At 32.0% G+C, this 16,133-nt stretch overlaps 1 protein-coding gene across 3 annotated transcripts in view; it reads left to right on the top strand.

The window, feature by feature from the left end:
* Positions 1-16,133, top strand: part of Stxbp5 (syntaxin binding protein 5) — a 180,299-nt gene that overhangs the window by 150,573 nt on the left and 13,593 nt on the right. For all 3 annotated transcript variants that reach the window (XM_021238005.2, XM_004856906.4, XM_004856907.4), the window contains 3 exons: positions 593-962; positions 1,273-1,438; positions 8,788-8,899. In XM_021238005.2, coding sequence (XP_021093664.1) covers positions 593-962; positions 1,273-1,438; positions 8,788-8,899 — 648 coding nt within the window. The remainder of the gene's footprint in view (positions 1-592; positions 963-1,272; positions 1,439-8,787; positions 8,900-16,133) is intronic.

The raw sequence follows: 16,133 nt of genomic DNA, 5'->3' as shown, positions 1-16,133 counted from the left end.
TGTTGTTTTAGCATGTAATCCGTATTTTTTAAATATTGATATATTTTACATTTAAGGGGTTTTTTTGTACTAAAATCTTCAAATGTGGCATGTGCTCCACTCTCATAGCATACCACAACTGCCCAGCATAGTTTGGACAAGGCACATTTCCCTTGCTCTGCAGCTACATGGGACTAGTAGTTGCCGTATGGGACAGCACAGCTCCAGTTGCCATGTGCCATCTACTTGCTCTCATACTTGTTGATGGAACACTTACACAGGGTATGAAAGGAGACATAGATCCAGATACCCACCATGCCAGTTGCCTATTAATCTGTAGGTCAGATACATGTTTGCAAATTCATGTTTAATTAGATTGTGAATTTTTAGTTAATGGTATTTACCTATTTGGGATGTGTAATATTAATAACCTTGTCACAGACTCATAAATATCATGCTTGATTTTCTAACCCTGTCAGTGCACCAAGTATAATTTCAGTTTAACATGTGTTTAACATATTTTTGAGTGTCTATTTAGTGTCAGAGTTGGAATAAGCATATTTACTCTGTGAATTAAAGTATTTGAGTGATTTATTATAGTTCTATATTTTAGGTACTATATTGAGGTTAAAAGGTGCAATCTTGAGAATGGCATTCCTGGACACCACAGGCTGCTTAATGCCACCTGCTTATGAACCATGGAAAGAACACAATATTCCTGAAGAAAAAGATGAAAAGGAAAAATCAAAAAAAAGGAGGCCTGTCTCAGTATCCCCCTCCTCTTCTCAGGAAATTAGTGAAAACCAGTATGCAGTGATATGTTCTGAAAAGCAAGCAAAAGTAATCTCACTGCCAACCCAGAACTGTGCTTATAAACAAAACATTACAGAAACCTCATTTGTGCTTCGCGGAGATATTGTAGCATTGAGTAACAGTATCTGCCTTGCGTGTTTCTGTGCCAATGGCCATATTATGACTTTCAGGTAAGAAGGAGTTTTTTTGTTTTTTTTTTTTAACACGGATATGGCCTTTTCTCCCTCAGATCATATTGTAGAATTATGTTCAATTTGAAAAAAATCCTTTTTTGCTTGTAGTATTACATACTCAAAACTTATTCTAATTCAGTTAGTGAACAAGTATATGAGAAATGCAAATAATTTTTTTATCCCCCACTCAGATGTATAAACTAAACATAAGATTTGCAAGGTCTTTGCCATTTTAACTTCTATGATACTCTGTTCAAGACTAAAATCTATCATGTTTTTGTTAACAAGTTTTAATTTTTTCCTCAAGTTTGCCAAGCTTAAGGCCTCTGTTGGATGTATATTACTTGCCCCTCACCAATATGCGGATAGCCAGAACATTCTGCTTCACCAACAATGGACAAGCATTATATCTTGTTTCACCTACAGAAATCCAGAGACTTACATATAGTCAAGAGACCTGTGAAAATCTTCAGGTAAATAACAAAGCTATTGCTGTCATGTCTTCAGAGGTGAAGATTTCTCTAAAGAACCTTATATTGTCCATCCCTGTCTTTCACAGTAATGTACGAATGAGCTTATTTAGGAAAGTTGAAAACCTTTTTATTAGACTGTTTTGAGAGTCATATGATAAAAGTGCCTTCATTGTAGTCTTGTTACATGAAGGACTTCATCTTATTGAGTCATATTTGTCTTTCCAGGGATAGAAAAGAAATACAAAACATCACATGCATTTTAAACCCCTCCACATAGAATAAATATCTATTATAGATATACACACAGGACTTTTTAAAAGAAGTATATCAGTGTGAAAATAATTGTATCTATTTCTGGGCAAATTATTCGAGCCTATCTTACATACTTTGTGTTCACAAAGATATTTATACATGCTTATAAATATATTTATGCATATTTATACATATGTTTCCTCTAATTTTGTTTTTGAGAGACAGTGAACACATGCATTGACATGTTTCTGTTCTGAGCCACCAGTGGCACCTTCATAACTGTCCCATCCAGGTGACTTGTACCACTGGTGGAACAAATGGATCTAATGACTTTTATCAGTCCTTTTACTAATAAGATTAATGAAAAGCCACCCAGTGGGACAGTTATGCATGTACCACCAGTGGTTCAAACCATCTGGCAGCGAGACATATAAATTATGGCCCTGTCATGAACGTGTTAAATAAGGAACTATGTCTTTTTTAGTATTTGAGTGTCCTGTGTACTTATATGTAATGACAATGATCAGTGTGGCTTTACTTTCTGAAGTAAAAGTGTTCTTGAAATATTGATTGACATTTAGAGGAAACTTTAAAGGGGCTTTATAGTGAAAATTTTTGCAATTTATTAGTCTTCATTAGTAAATTTGAGTTTATGACTTATTTTTAAAATACAAGCTTTAAATAGTCAAGAAGATTGAAGTCAACTTCACCTGTGTGCACTATACAATTATATGATTTTTAAATAAGTTACATACTGTCTCTGAGTTTCACCTTATTTCAAATTAGAAGAAAAGTAGGTACATATCTCAGACAGTATAGTGTAGACTATAGAAGGTGATAAATATGGTTTTGCCAACCTACATATAAACCAATATTCGTTATAAAAATAAATGCAGAACTTCTAAGCAAAATTCAGTTCAGCAATATAACAGAAGGATAGTATGTAATGGTTCAGTGAAAATAAGATCCATAATGAGGATGTTAATCCAAGCAGAATGAACATAAATGTTAGAATTCACACAGAAGTGTATGAAACCAGTATTATTGCTGTATTCTGGATATTCAGAAAGTTAGAGATGTGGAAGGTGTGAAAGATCAAAGAATTCTGGAAGTGAGAAGTTGCAGTACTTGACATGAAAAACATACTGAATGATATTAACATCAATTTTAACATTGCAGAAGAAAAGATCAGTGAATTTGAAAATGTAACAATAGGGAAAAATAACTGAGTGTTTAGATATAGGGGCAAATTTATAGCACTAAAATCCTGTACTAGAAAAGGAAAAAAGTCTCAAGGTGTAGTGGCCTCAGTTTTCACCTTAAAAAAAAAGCAATTTGAACCCAGTTAACAGAAACAAAGAAAATAATATCCAAAGGGTAATCATTGAAACAGAAAACACAAAAACAGGAAAACATTAATGAAACCAAGAGCCGGGTATTTGAGAGAATCAATACAGTGTAATTCTACTTAAGCTAGACTGATTATGAAGAGAAGTTACAGATTACCAGTGTCAGGGATAAGAGAAGCATCATTACTAGATATATTGTATAGACATTAAATGAATAATGAGATATTATGAACAATTTTATGTCAATAAATTTTACAACTTAGATGAAATAGTCAAATTCTTTTAAAGACGCAGATTATCAAACTTAACCTGGTGCATCCTATTTTTATTAAAGAAATTGAAACTGAGGTTGCAACTTGGGACCAATGAAAAGTTTCAGGCCCGAATGGTTGTCTTTTGAACTCTCTCAATAATTCAGGTAGGGGATTTAGCTCAGTGGTTCTGCCACCTGCCTGGCAAGCACAAGGACCCCAGTTTGATCCCTGGTACCAAAAATAATAATAATAATAATTCAGGTAGAACTAGTACTATTTCTGTACAACTATTGCAAAAATTGAATCCTAGAAATGCTACACAACTTATTCTATGAAACAGGTATTAATCTCCACCAAAACTGAAAAGGAACCTACATATAAACCAATATCCCATACAAAAATAAACGCAAAAACTTCTAAGCAAAATTCATTTCAGCAGTATAACAAGGATAATATGTAATGGTTTAGTGAGATTTATCCCAGGAAAACAGTTCATTTAACATTTGAAAACCATTGTAATTCATTGTGTCAAGAAACTAAAAAAAATGAAGAGCATTTGAGAAAATCTATCATCCGTTCCTGATTTTAAAAATATCTCAGCAAACAAGAAATAGAAGGGAATGTAAAGAACATCTAAGAAAAACTATGCCTAACGTAATACTTAAGGATGAAATACTGAACTTTTTCTTTTTAAAGTTAGAAAAGGATGTTCACTCTCATCATTTGAATTCAGTGTTGTTTTTAAGATTCTAACTAGTACATTTAGAGAAAGAAGGGAGGAAGGGAATCAGCGTTGGAAAGGGAAAAGTTAAAACTCTTTGTTTATAAATGACATGGTCATCTACATGGGAAATCTGATAAAATCTACCCAAAGAGCTACCAGAGTTTTGCAAAGATGGAGGATATGAGAGGAATATACAAAAATAATTTCATTTATATATAGTAATGGTAAACATTTAGAAGCTGATATTTTAAAAAGCAATATCATTTTCAGTAGTAATAAAAATATGAAATACTTTTGGATAAATCTGACAATGTGAAATATTTCTACACTGAAAAACTACAAAGAATGAATGAAAGAAATACATTAAAATCTAAATAGAGATACATACTTTGTTCATAGAGCCAAAAAATCAGTATGGTTAAGATACTGATTCTTCCAAAATTGACCTGTAGACTTAAGACAATCCAATCAGAATCCTAATGGGATTTTTTTTTGTTGTAGCAATTCACAAATTTATTCTAAAATTCATATGTAAATGCAAGAGAATTAAAATAGGCAAAAATAACTCTGAAAAAGAACAAAATTGATGAGTTAACACTACGTATTTTAAGAATTATAAAGTTACAGTAATCAAAACAAAATGATGTTGGCATCAAGATAGGAAATTAGGTCAGTGGATCAGCGATGAAATGGAGAGACATTGCTGTTTCAGTAAGTGCTTCTGGAGCTACTAAAATCCAAAATGAAAAAAACCTTTCATACACGTACAAAAATTTATTCACAGTGGATTTTGGACCTATATGTAAACCCCAAAACTATAAAACTTCCATAAAGAAACATAAAAGAAAATCTTTATTACCAAAGATTTTTTTAGCTGTGACACCAGAAATACCATCTTTAAAAGAACAATTGATAACTTTAACAAAATTTTACACTTTTGCTCTTCAGTAGACAAATTAGAAAAGATAAGCCACAGACTAGAATAAAACATTGGCAAAGTATGTATCTAGTATAATCTTGTCTCTTGAATATATAAGAGACTCAAAGGGAGGGCAAGGGAAGAAGGATAATGGGGGGTGTGAAAGTGATAAAGGATGTTATATGCATATATAAATGCCAAAGTTAAACCCATTAATCTCTGTAACCAGTTAAAAAAAAGGAATGGGGGCCACAAAAGAAACTCCTAAAGCCCAATAGATGAAAGACAATCAAATAAAAATATGAGCAAAATACTCTTAAGGGATACTTTATCTTGAAAAGATGCTCAGCATCATTCATCATTAGGGAATTATAAATTAAAACCTCAGTGATTTCATTAAACACCTATTGGAATGGTTAAAATTAAAAAGAATACCATGTCTAGTTTTGAGCAAGGTTGTAAAGGATACAGAACTCTCCTGCAGTGTAGTTAAACATTTGTGAATCAATGCTCCAGCCATTCTACTCATAAACTGTTTTATATTTTTTTCTTAAAGCAAAAGGAAATTTATATAGCTGTTTTTTTGTAATAACCAAAACGTTCAAACCATCTAGATACCCTCAGCAGATGAATTGATATAAATTGCTGTATATTCATACAAGGGCATATTACTCAGCTATAAAAATAAATAAACTACAGATTCAATCAGCAGCATTGTTGAGTCACAGAGTAACTATGTTGAGTAAAAGAAGCAAGCTTATAAAGGGTACATATTACATAATTCCTTTCATATAAAGCTCAAAAAAGTGCAGATGAATCTGTAATGAGGAAAGCACACAAGCAGTTATTGAGGATGGAGAAGAGAATTGAGAAAAGGTTTTACAAAAGGACACAAGGAAACTTGAGAATGATAGATAACGTTCACACTCTAGATTATGGTGAAGATTTCATGGGTTTATATAAAGGGCTACTTACCAAGTCATATACTTTATGTACAGTTTTGGTACTTCAGTTATACTTCAAAAAAGCTCTTCCAAAAATTAATGGGCTTAAGAATTTTTATGATTAAGAGGCAGTTAAAAGTACGTATTTATAGATTGAAATGTTTAAATTCCATTGTATAGTAATATTCTAATCATACTGTAAAGAGAAAACAAAAAACTTATTTTTTCAAACTAATTTGATTCATTTGTAAGCTTTAAAGCTTACCACAATCATATAAATGAAAATTACCAATTAATTCAGTTTAAACAATTAGGTTAATAACTTTGCTAAGTACCTTGAGATTATAATTTATAAATAAAACCCCAGGTACTCATTTTAAAAATAATTGATAAACTAGTAGTTTTCTTAAGCATACACATTCTGTATGAAATTTACTGCTGTACTTATCTTGGAGATATTTATTTTTCCAGACTCAATTCTAATAGAGTCTTCTTAATCAGAATTATTAGAATCAGTGTTATTTGATGTACTATAAAAGAGTTTACAATGATAACCAAAACCCATATATTGACACATTCATGAAATTGATCCTACATTTTATTACCTAAGCTGATTAGCTCGCATATAAGACAAGTGAGATGTAAAGATCTAAAATAAGACAAACATACTTTTTACTCTATATTCATATTTTAGATGAGATAGTCACAGGTAAACGAGGTTGGTTGGTGACTCAGGCCTGTCATCCCAGGCCAGTGAGAGACTGAGGCAAGAAGTTTGAGCCCACCTTAGACAGTTTAGCAATTTAACAAGTCCCTGTCTCAGAATAAAATGTAAAATAGGCACTGAGGATATAGCTCAGTATGAAGGCTCTGGGTTCAATCCACAGAAAATCCACAAAAAAGAGAAGAAAACGGTCACAGGTACTGTTTGATAAATATAATTTATTATGCATATAGGAAGATTTAAAAATACAAATCTACTTTCATCAACATTTACTAACATTATTGATCCTAAATATTAAATTTAATTGTAGCTGAAACTTATTTAAATACAAGTAAAAAATACTTAGAGGTATTATTTAATATTTCCCCCAGATATTAATACTAAGATTATAGATACTTCCAAAAACATCTAACATTTACTGTTGAACTGCCTTTAAAGATGTCTGTTTATGAGGTTAATCTATTGACAAACGACCTGCATATTTTCAAACTTCACTAAGAAATCCTTCCTATATGAAAAGATGTTTTTCGGTTTTTGTATGTATATCATTAGTGTCTACTGTAGGCACTCATATGTTTATTATCGTTAATCTTACTAATGTTCCAAAGAACCCAGTTTTTAAAGTTGAAGAAAACATTTCTCTGGAGAGACTCATTTTTGTAAGATTCCTCTGCTAGTAAAAGAAACAGGTGAGAATATAACCCAGAGCTATATGGTTCCAGAATTTATTTTTATTCTATTACCTAGAATATTCCTCATAGGTATGATTGATTTTTTTAAAATTCTTTATGCTTATATAATCATAAGCTCATTAAACACCAATTAGATTAAGAAATATAAATCACAGTTTTAAAATGAGGTAAAGCTTAAAAGCAAATCTCTTTACTATCACCATTTATATCACTTTTGATTTAGCACAACAGACTCTCAAATGGTAGCTGTGTTGCCATTATTGTTATATCAATTTAATATTTGCTTTAAATTAGGATCTTTGAAATACAGTTTTAAAAAGTTGGAAATATGCCTAAAATTATCCTTGACATAGGGTCTACTATAAATTTCAGTATAATAATAGATTCAGTATGTTGTATGGTAAGTTTTAATAGGTTTGATTTGTTGAATTCCTGAAGATTTTATTTCAGGTTTACTCTACTTTAAAGCAGTCCAGAGGGAAGAAAATAAAAATCTGAGGATTTCAATCCATTTCAGTATTGTAAATGAAATTCTGTTCCATGTAATGTTAGTTATTTTCTCCTATTACAATCTGGCTGCAAAGATATTAATATGGATATATTTGAAAGTAAAACCTTTGTACATCCTTTATTAACTTTCTTAGCCCAACCCTGAAGAAGAAACATGAAAAGTACCTATTTTCACCCCAACTGTAATACAAGAGTACAGAAGAACTCCTACCTAGAGCTAATAGTGTACTTGGCCTTTATATAGTGACTACTTCTATATGTAGTAACTACTTTTATACCTTTCTGAAACTTCTTTGTAAATAATGTTGCTACCATCCTCTTATAGAATCTGTCTTCCTTCTCTGTATATTGTTGACAATTTCAGGAAAATCTGACAGAGTAAAACAAACCCTTCCCATCTTCCTAGTAGATTTCTGAAATTCCAGGTATAATTCTTTGCCTAGTATATGTTCATGCAAAAAGGAAATTACTGTTTTTAAATCACTAATTTTCTGACTCAGGTAGGGGTTATAATTCTAAAACTTTATATTACTATTATTACACAGGACTTCTTCACTTGATCTTAGCCAAAAGGCTGAGAAGCGATACTGTTACACAGGACTTCTTGACCTGCTAGTAGAAAATTTTCTTCTTTCTAATATAAGAAGACCTAATCATTAACCTAATTATCAGTTCTTACTGAGTTACGTGAAAATTTTGATTTGAGAATTAAAAATCTCCTTATGGCCTAAGCAGAAATATCATCTTTACCTGAAATGCAAAGGAAATATAATCTAGTGAAAGGAGCAGGCACTAAGTCTTAAAAACATACTTTTTGAATCAGTCAGTACTACCAAATCTGATCATTTGACATATGCTCATTAATTGTGAATTGCAACAGTTAATTGACTGTATTATATTAGAGTTTACAGAAATGGTTTTGTTAATCATAATTTAGTTTCCCTGAAGCTTTAACAATGAAAATTTGTTTTGATTTTGAAGGAAATGTTAGGTGAACTCTTCACTCCTGTAGAAACACCTGAAGCACCAAACAGGGGATTCTTTAAAGGCTTATTTGGAGGTGGTGCACAGTCTCTTGATAGAGAAGAGCTATGTAAGTTGATTTGTTTAATTTATCTTTAAGGTAGAAACATTCAACCCATATAAGTTTTTACATGTATAATATATGTTCACTTTTTCTCTTTGTCTCAATAATTAATATATCCTCATTTTAACAGAATACTTAGAAATATTTTGTCATTCTCTCCCAAATCAGAAAAATATTTCTCCAGGGAACCAAAATCAGAATGTGGAAAAGAAATATTCACAACTTTGAATGAATAATTCAGAGAATATTTTATTTATGTTAAAAGTCATCTTCATTATTTTATTCCTGTGATTGTCTTTCACTGATGAATATGTTAAATCAGATTTCCAAGAAAATAAACTTAGAAGAAAGATTTAGTTTGGCTCAAACATTCAGAGGTTTCGGTCTATGGTTGGGTTGATCTTGTTGTTTTTGAGCATGTTGGAAAGCAGAACATTAGGATGGGGCATATGGCATATGGGGTAGATGGTATATGGTAAAGCAAATCTGCTCACCTCACGGTAAGGAGAAATTAGTGGAAATGAATGGAAAGCCATGGTCTTAGTATCCTTTTCAAGGGCAAGCCCTAAGTGACCCATCCTCCCGCTGTTAGGCTCCACCTCCTAATCATTACTACAGCACTATCAATTGAGACACCAAGCCTTCAACACATGAGTCCTTAGGAGATACCTAAGATCCATGACATAATATTCTTTTCCTAGCCTCCAAAGGCTCATGTAGATCTTGTAGTACATGTGAATATTTGCATAAAATTTACCAGTTGAGCATCTCTAATTAAAAATAATTGTAATCTGGAATGCTCAAAAATCTGAAATTTTTGGAGTGTCATGTTAGCATTCAGAAAGTTTTGGATTTTGGAGTTTTGGATTTGGCTTGGTCAATCTATTTATGTTCAAGAGGATAAGTATTATGCCTGGACATTTTATCAGATAACTGAAGATAATAAAAATCAGTAAAGTAGATGGAAAAGGAAAACTAAAATGGATTTCTAGAACTGAAAGATTGAAAAAATGATTGTTAAAAATTCTTCAGATGAGGGCTGGGGATTTAGCTCAGTGGTTCCACCGCCTGCCTCCCAAGTTCAAGGTCCCTTGATCCCCAGTACCCATAAAAAAAAAAAATTCTTCAGATGAATGTTAAATACAAAGTAAGAGAATTATATAACTTAAATATTAGTCAGAAGAAATCTTCCAAAGTATAGCACAAAGAAACAAAAAAGTAAAATACAGAAGACAGGATTTAAAAATAGAAATTGCTCTGAGAATATATAACATGTTTAGATCTCAAGAGTGAAATAAGAGCATGAAGAAGAATCAGTATGCAGTATAGTGAAATATGCCTGAAACATTTTAAAAATAAATATTAAGTTTCAAAGATATGTTTAAACTTCTCAAGTAGATGTATCTTATGAAAATATACACTAAAGACAGAAAGTCTTTAAAGTGGCTAGAGAAAAATGATAGATGCCTTTGAAAAAGCTATAGATTGAGCCAGATGTGGTGGTGCATGCTTGTAATCACAGCACTTTGAGAGGCTGAGGCAGGAGGATTGCCATGAGTTCAAGGCCAGCCTGGACTACATAGTGAGTTCAAGGCCAGTCTGAGCTGCATAGCAAGACCCGGTCTCAAAAACAAAACAAACCAACAAAGAAAAATTATAGACTGATAACTGGCTTCTCAATATATGATAGGATAATCTATGTACTGACTAATTATTGAAAGGTATTTTCATTTCATATAGAATTTTAGATTAAGATACTTTTAGGCAAATGAACAAATAAATAAGCATTGCTACCACACTAAAGGGAATTCTAAAGAGTGTACTTCAGATAGAAGGAATATAATCCTCTGGAATGTCAGAGAGGTAGAAAACAATGATTTTGAAAGAAAGTAATAATATGTGCATAAGTACTTCTTCCTGTATCTTCAGTGGGGAAAGAGAACAAGCTAGCTCTCTGATCCTTATAGAGGCACTAATCCCATTCATGAGGGCTAAGTTCCTCTCAAATGTCCCACCTCCACCATCACATTGGGGATTTGATTTCAGTATATTAACTATGCAACAAAAGTAAAAAATTGATTTTTAAGCAAAAAAGTAAAACTAATAAACCTCTGGTGAAACCAAGCAAAAACAAAGAAAGGCACAAATAAAAAAAGAAATGAAAAAAAAAGGTATCACTATTACCATTTTGAAAAATAACTGTACAGTAAAATTTTTGAAAATTTTGCTGAAATAAATCACCATATAACAGTGTACAAAAACAGTAATAAAGATCTGAATAGCACTACAACTATTCAATATTGAAACTGTTACTTCATACTTTTCTACAAGTAAACTCCTGCCACAAAATGGGCTTCACTAGTAAGTTCTACCAGATATTTAGAGAAAATATAATTGAACTTCTGTATAAACTCTAAGAAAATAGTAAAAGAAAAATTTTGTGAGGTTATTATAACCTTCAATACTAAAAGCCAAACTAGTACAAAAAAGGGGGAAAAAAGATAAATATTACTCATGAATATAGATACAAAAATTAAATTGGAGTATTACTCTGTCATATCTAATATTTAGTAATAAAGGCAATATACCAACCTCATGTTTGGTTTGTACCAAGAATTCACAATTGACTTACCTTTACAGAAGAAAAGATCAATCAGTAATTTACCATATTTAACAGATTAGGGAGAAAAATCACCTGGCCACTCCCACAAATGCAAGAAAGACAGGAGTTAAAATTCATTATCCATTTATGACAGAGACTCCTAAAACGTGAGTTGATAAAATTGTAACTACAAAGTATTATACAATATTTAGCTGCCAAACCCAACAGCAAATATCACAATTACAGACATTAAAAGGTAATAAAAACTTTACCTTTGAGATCAAGAATACACATTATCTTTACTTACTACATGCATTCACTTACTACATGCATTTACTACAGTATATTGAGGTCCCTAGAGGGTATAGAAAGATGAGAAAAACTAAACGTTACAATAATTGGAAAGAGAAAACAAAACAAGTCACATTTTCATTAGAAAATCTGAAAGAATCTATAGCTAAATTCTTAGAAATAATAAAGTTTAGCAGACTTACTGGGTATAATCAGTACAGAAAAATAAATTTAAATTTGTTTATATTGTATTAATAAAAATGAGAATTAAAAAATTATTTTCATTAGTTTTCTGTTACTGCTGTAACAATTATCACAAACTTACTGGCTTAAAACAACTCAGTTTTTACTACCTTGCATTCTATAGATTAGAAATCAACATTGGTCTTACTGGTGTTGCCAGGGCATATTTTTTAGAGGCTTTAGGGCAGAGTTTTGTTTCTTTGCCTTTTTAGCTTGTAGAGGTCATCTGTATCCCTACACTCTTGGTCCCTTTGCATCTATATTTTTCTGAAGTCCCATACCTCCTTCTCCCTTTCCCTTTCTCTCTTCCTCTTTTTTTCCCCTACAGCTAGAAAAGCACTTGGCTTTTAAGGACTTGTGTGTTTAGATTGGGCTTACCTAGATAATGCAGGATAATCTCTCCATTTCTAGGTCCTTAATTCAGTCATATCTGTAAAGTCTCTTTCCCATTATAAGGCAACATATTCATGGGTTCCAGGGATTAGAATATGGCCGCTTTTCAAGGGAAGGGTGGCATTTTTCTTCCTACTGATATAGGAGAAATATAACTTTCAACTTGCTAGATGTAAAATGTGCTGAGTTTGTGTCCCCTGAAATCAAAAAATGAATTCCAAAGGACAACAGAGATTAAGAATAGGAAAGATTTATTGAGGCATAGCTCCTGAGAGATAGGAGGGTTCCCAAAAGTGGGTTGCCACTGAGGCCCTTTGTCAGGAATAATTTATACACCAAAGGCACAATGTAGGTAAAATGTGGATCAAACTACAATCAACCTATAGGATTACAAGCATAGTCATTTAGCTAGTATTGATCCACTAGGAAAGCTAGTCACATAGCAAGGGTATATGGAAAGAAGAAAGGTATTTTTGGGAAGGGATGGTCCAGATGTTCTGATCACCCACCTGGGTGACCAGTGTCTGTCTGGACTTCACTGGACCATGTGTTACCAATAACAGTACAATCTCAAGTTATCGTTTATCTCTCAGGAAGGCATGTAGGCATAGTTATTGCATCTTTATCTTGAGGCCTGGCCTTCAAAGTATGCACCTCCAGCCACAGTTTTGGTATGTTCTCATCTTTTGCACTGACTCTCAAGGTCTTGTCCCTGTCTGACTTCCAATTGGTGTTTAACTTAGCTGCCTATAAGACTTCCACAGATTTTCCTTTTTAAATTGTTCAGGCATGTAGCTTAGTGGTAGAGTGCCCATGCACAAGACCCTGGACCCGGCACCAAAGTTAAATAAAATACTTGGAAATAAATATTAACAGAAAATGTTCAGGACCCCCATGGGGAATATTAAAAAATTAAAAACTTTGTTAAGAGACATTAAAGGAGACTCAAAAGGAAGCATACACTATGTTTATGGAATAGAAAGATTCAACACAAGATGTCATGTATGTGTGTCCATATAATATACATAATCAAAAATTCTTCCCCTAAAAATATGGCTCATTTAAAATAGTATATGGAAGTTTTTTACTCATTGAAAATAGTATATGGAAGTTTTTCAAAGGGTTCTGATCACTTCAGTCCAACATTGTGCTAGTTCTAACCTGAACAATTAGGCAAGAAAAGGAAGTAAAAGACATGCAGATTGGAATGGAAGGCATAAAACTGTCTCTATTTGCATATGATATAATGTTGCAGAAGAGCGTAAGATATTCACACCCTCCAAAATCAGTGATATTTCTATATGCTAGGAATGAATAATCCAAAAATGAAATTAAGAAAACAGTTCTATTTATAATAGCACAAAAAGATAGACCACTTAGAAATAATTTGATAGAAGTGAAAGATGTATGCACTAAAAACTTCAAAATATCATTTAAAGAAATTAAGACCTAAGTAAATGCACCAGCATCTCATGTTCATTCACTGGAAGAACTATTGTTAAGGTATAATTATTCTCCAAATTGATCTACATATTTAATCCCTATCAAAATCCCTGTTGGGTCTTTGCATAAAACAAGAAGCTATTTCTAAGATTCTTATGAAAAGACATGAATACAAAATAGCCCAACCAACCAACCAAAAATCTTGATGAAGAAAAATCCTAGAAGACTCAAATTGCAATTTCAGAACTTACCACAAAGCTGTAGACATCAAGACAGTGGAGTGCTAGCATAATGATAGATATATGGATTGATGGAGTAGAATCAAAAGTCCAGAAATAAATCTTGTAACATTTATAATAAATTAATTTTTACAAGGATGCCAAGAAAATGCAGTGTGAAAGAATGTCTGGTTTCAAAAATGATGTTGGGAACTGAATATCCACACTTTAAAAAGAGTTGGGTTACAACTTCACAGCATACACAAAAATTCAAACTGTTTTAAAGATTTCAGTCTAAGAGCTAAAATATAAAACTCTTTGAAGACATAGATAAAAATCTTCTTTGACCTTGGATTAGGCAGTCGTTTCTCAGGTATGGTACCTAAATCAGAAGCAAACAGAAATAAAGAGATAAATGTAAACTAATCCAAATTTAAAACTTTGTGCTTCAAAAAAATTTCAAGAAACTAAAAAGAATAATCCAAAAAGTGATTAAAATTTGCAAATTCTATATCTGATATCTAATAAGACTTAGTATCTAAGTATGTAAAGAATACTTTTATAACTTGAATAAAAAGACAAGTAGCCTAATTTTTAAATGGGCAGAAGGTTTGAATAGATATTTCTCCAAAGAAAGTATACTACTGATCAATAACCACATGAAAAGATGCTCAACATCATTTGTCACTCAGGAAATGCAAATTGAAACCACAATGAGATACAGCTTCAAACTTACTAGGATGGCTGTCAAAAGATGCATGGTAACAAGCATTGGCAGATGTGAAGAAATTAGAACTCTTCATGTCTTGCAGGTGGGAATGAAAAGTTGTACATTCTCTTAAAATTGTCCCAGAGTTCCTCAAAAAGTTAAACATAGAATTAACTATATGACATTAATTTATATACTTAAAAATTACTCTTAAGAATTCAGTAATTCCATTTCTGAGCATATACCCAAGAGAATTGAAAACATTTGGACCCAAAAACTTATACAAATGGTCATCATACCATTATTCATAATAGCAAAAAATAAAGAGCCCCAATGTCCATGAACTGATGAATGGATAAGCAAAATGTATCATTAAATGATACATTATTCAGCTATAAAAAGAGATGTACTGATACTTGCTACAACATTATATAAGTGAACCTTGATAACATTATTTTCAGTGAAAGAATTCAGCCACGAAACATGCTGTATGAATCCATTTATGTAAAATATTAAGAATAGGTAAATATATAGAGATAAAATAGATTACTGATTGGCAAAGACTGGGAAAGGAGGAATGGAAAGTGATTGTTAACAGGCATAGGGTTTCTTTTGAAATGTTGAAATGTTCTGAAATTAGGTAGTGGTGATGTTTCCATAATCATGTGAATAAATTAAATGTCACTGAATGTTTACCTTAAGGGCCAATTTTATGGTATGTGAATTATATTAAAGAGAAAAGTAAGGAAGGAGAGGGGAAGGGTTAAGGGAAAAAAAGAGAAGGAAGGGGAGGAAGGAAGTGAAAGGGAAGAGGAAGAAAAGGAAGGAAAGAAATGTAAGCTGAAGGAAGGAAGAGGGAATGAATATGGAATAAGACTTGGAGTTATCTGGGTGTTAGGTAATCAGGAGCTGGATTATGGAATAAATGGATTATGGAAGGAAAACAGTGAATCCTAAGATGTTCTGAAGGAAAAATTTGATCCTTTTGGTAAGTGACATGAAAAGGAAGCAGCATATCTATAGATTATGAAGACTAAAAATGAATACTTAATAAATTCATTTTTCTTCTGAACCTAAGCATAGTCATTAAAAGTGTCAAGTAAAATCAAAATTGTATTTTTAAGCTTAAATCTATATATTTATAAAGTTAAATAGCTTTAGGTTAATAATCTTTAATATTGTGATCCCTTAAGAGTAATTTTTAACTGTATAAACTAATGTCAATGTACCAATGGCCATGTTGTTTGAAGTCACTGATTCATTTCAGCAAATAATTTCCAACTCCTTTTTGCAGAAGTACTGCAGTATGAACTAGCATAGGATTATTTATGTACATTGTTA

Source organism: Heterocephalus glaber, unplaced genomic scaffold (assembly GCF_053883595.1).
Source record: "Heterocephalus glaber isolate CG9 unplaced genomic scaffold, H.glaber_assembly_v1.0 deba00001593, whole genome shotgun sequence".
Classification (NCBI taxonomy): domain Eukaryota; kingdom Metazoa; phylum Chordata; class Mammalia; order Rodentia; family Bathyergidae; genus Heterocephalus; species Heterocephalus glaber.
This window is presented reverse-complemented; position numbering and strand designations above follow the sequence as displayed.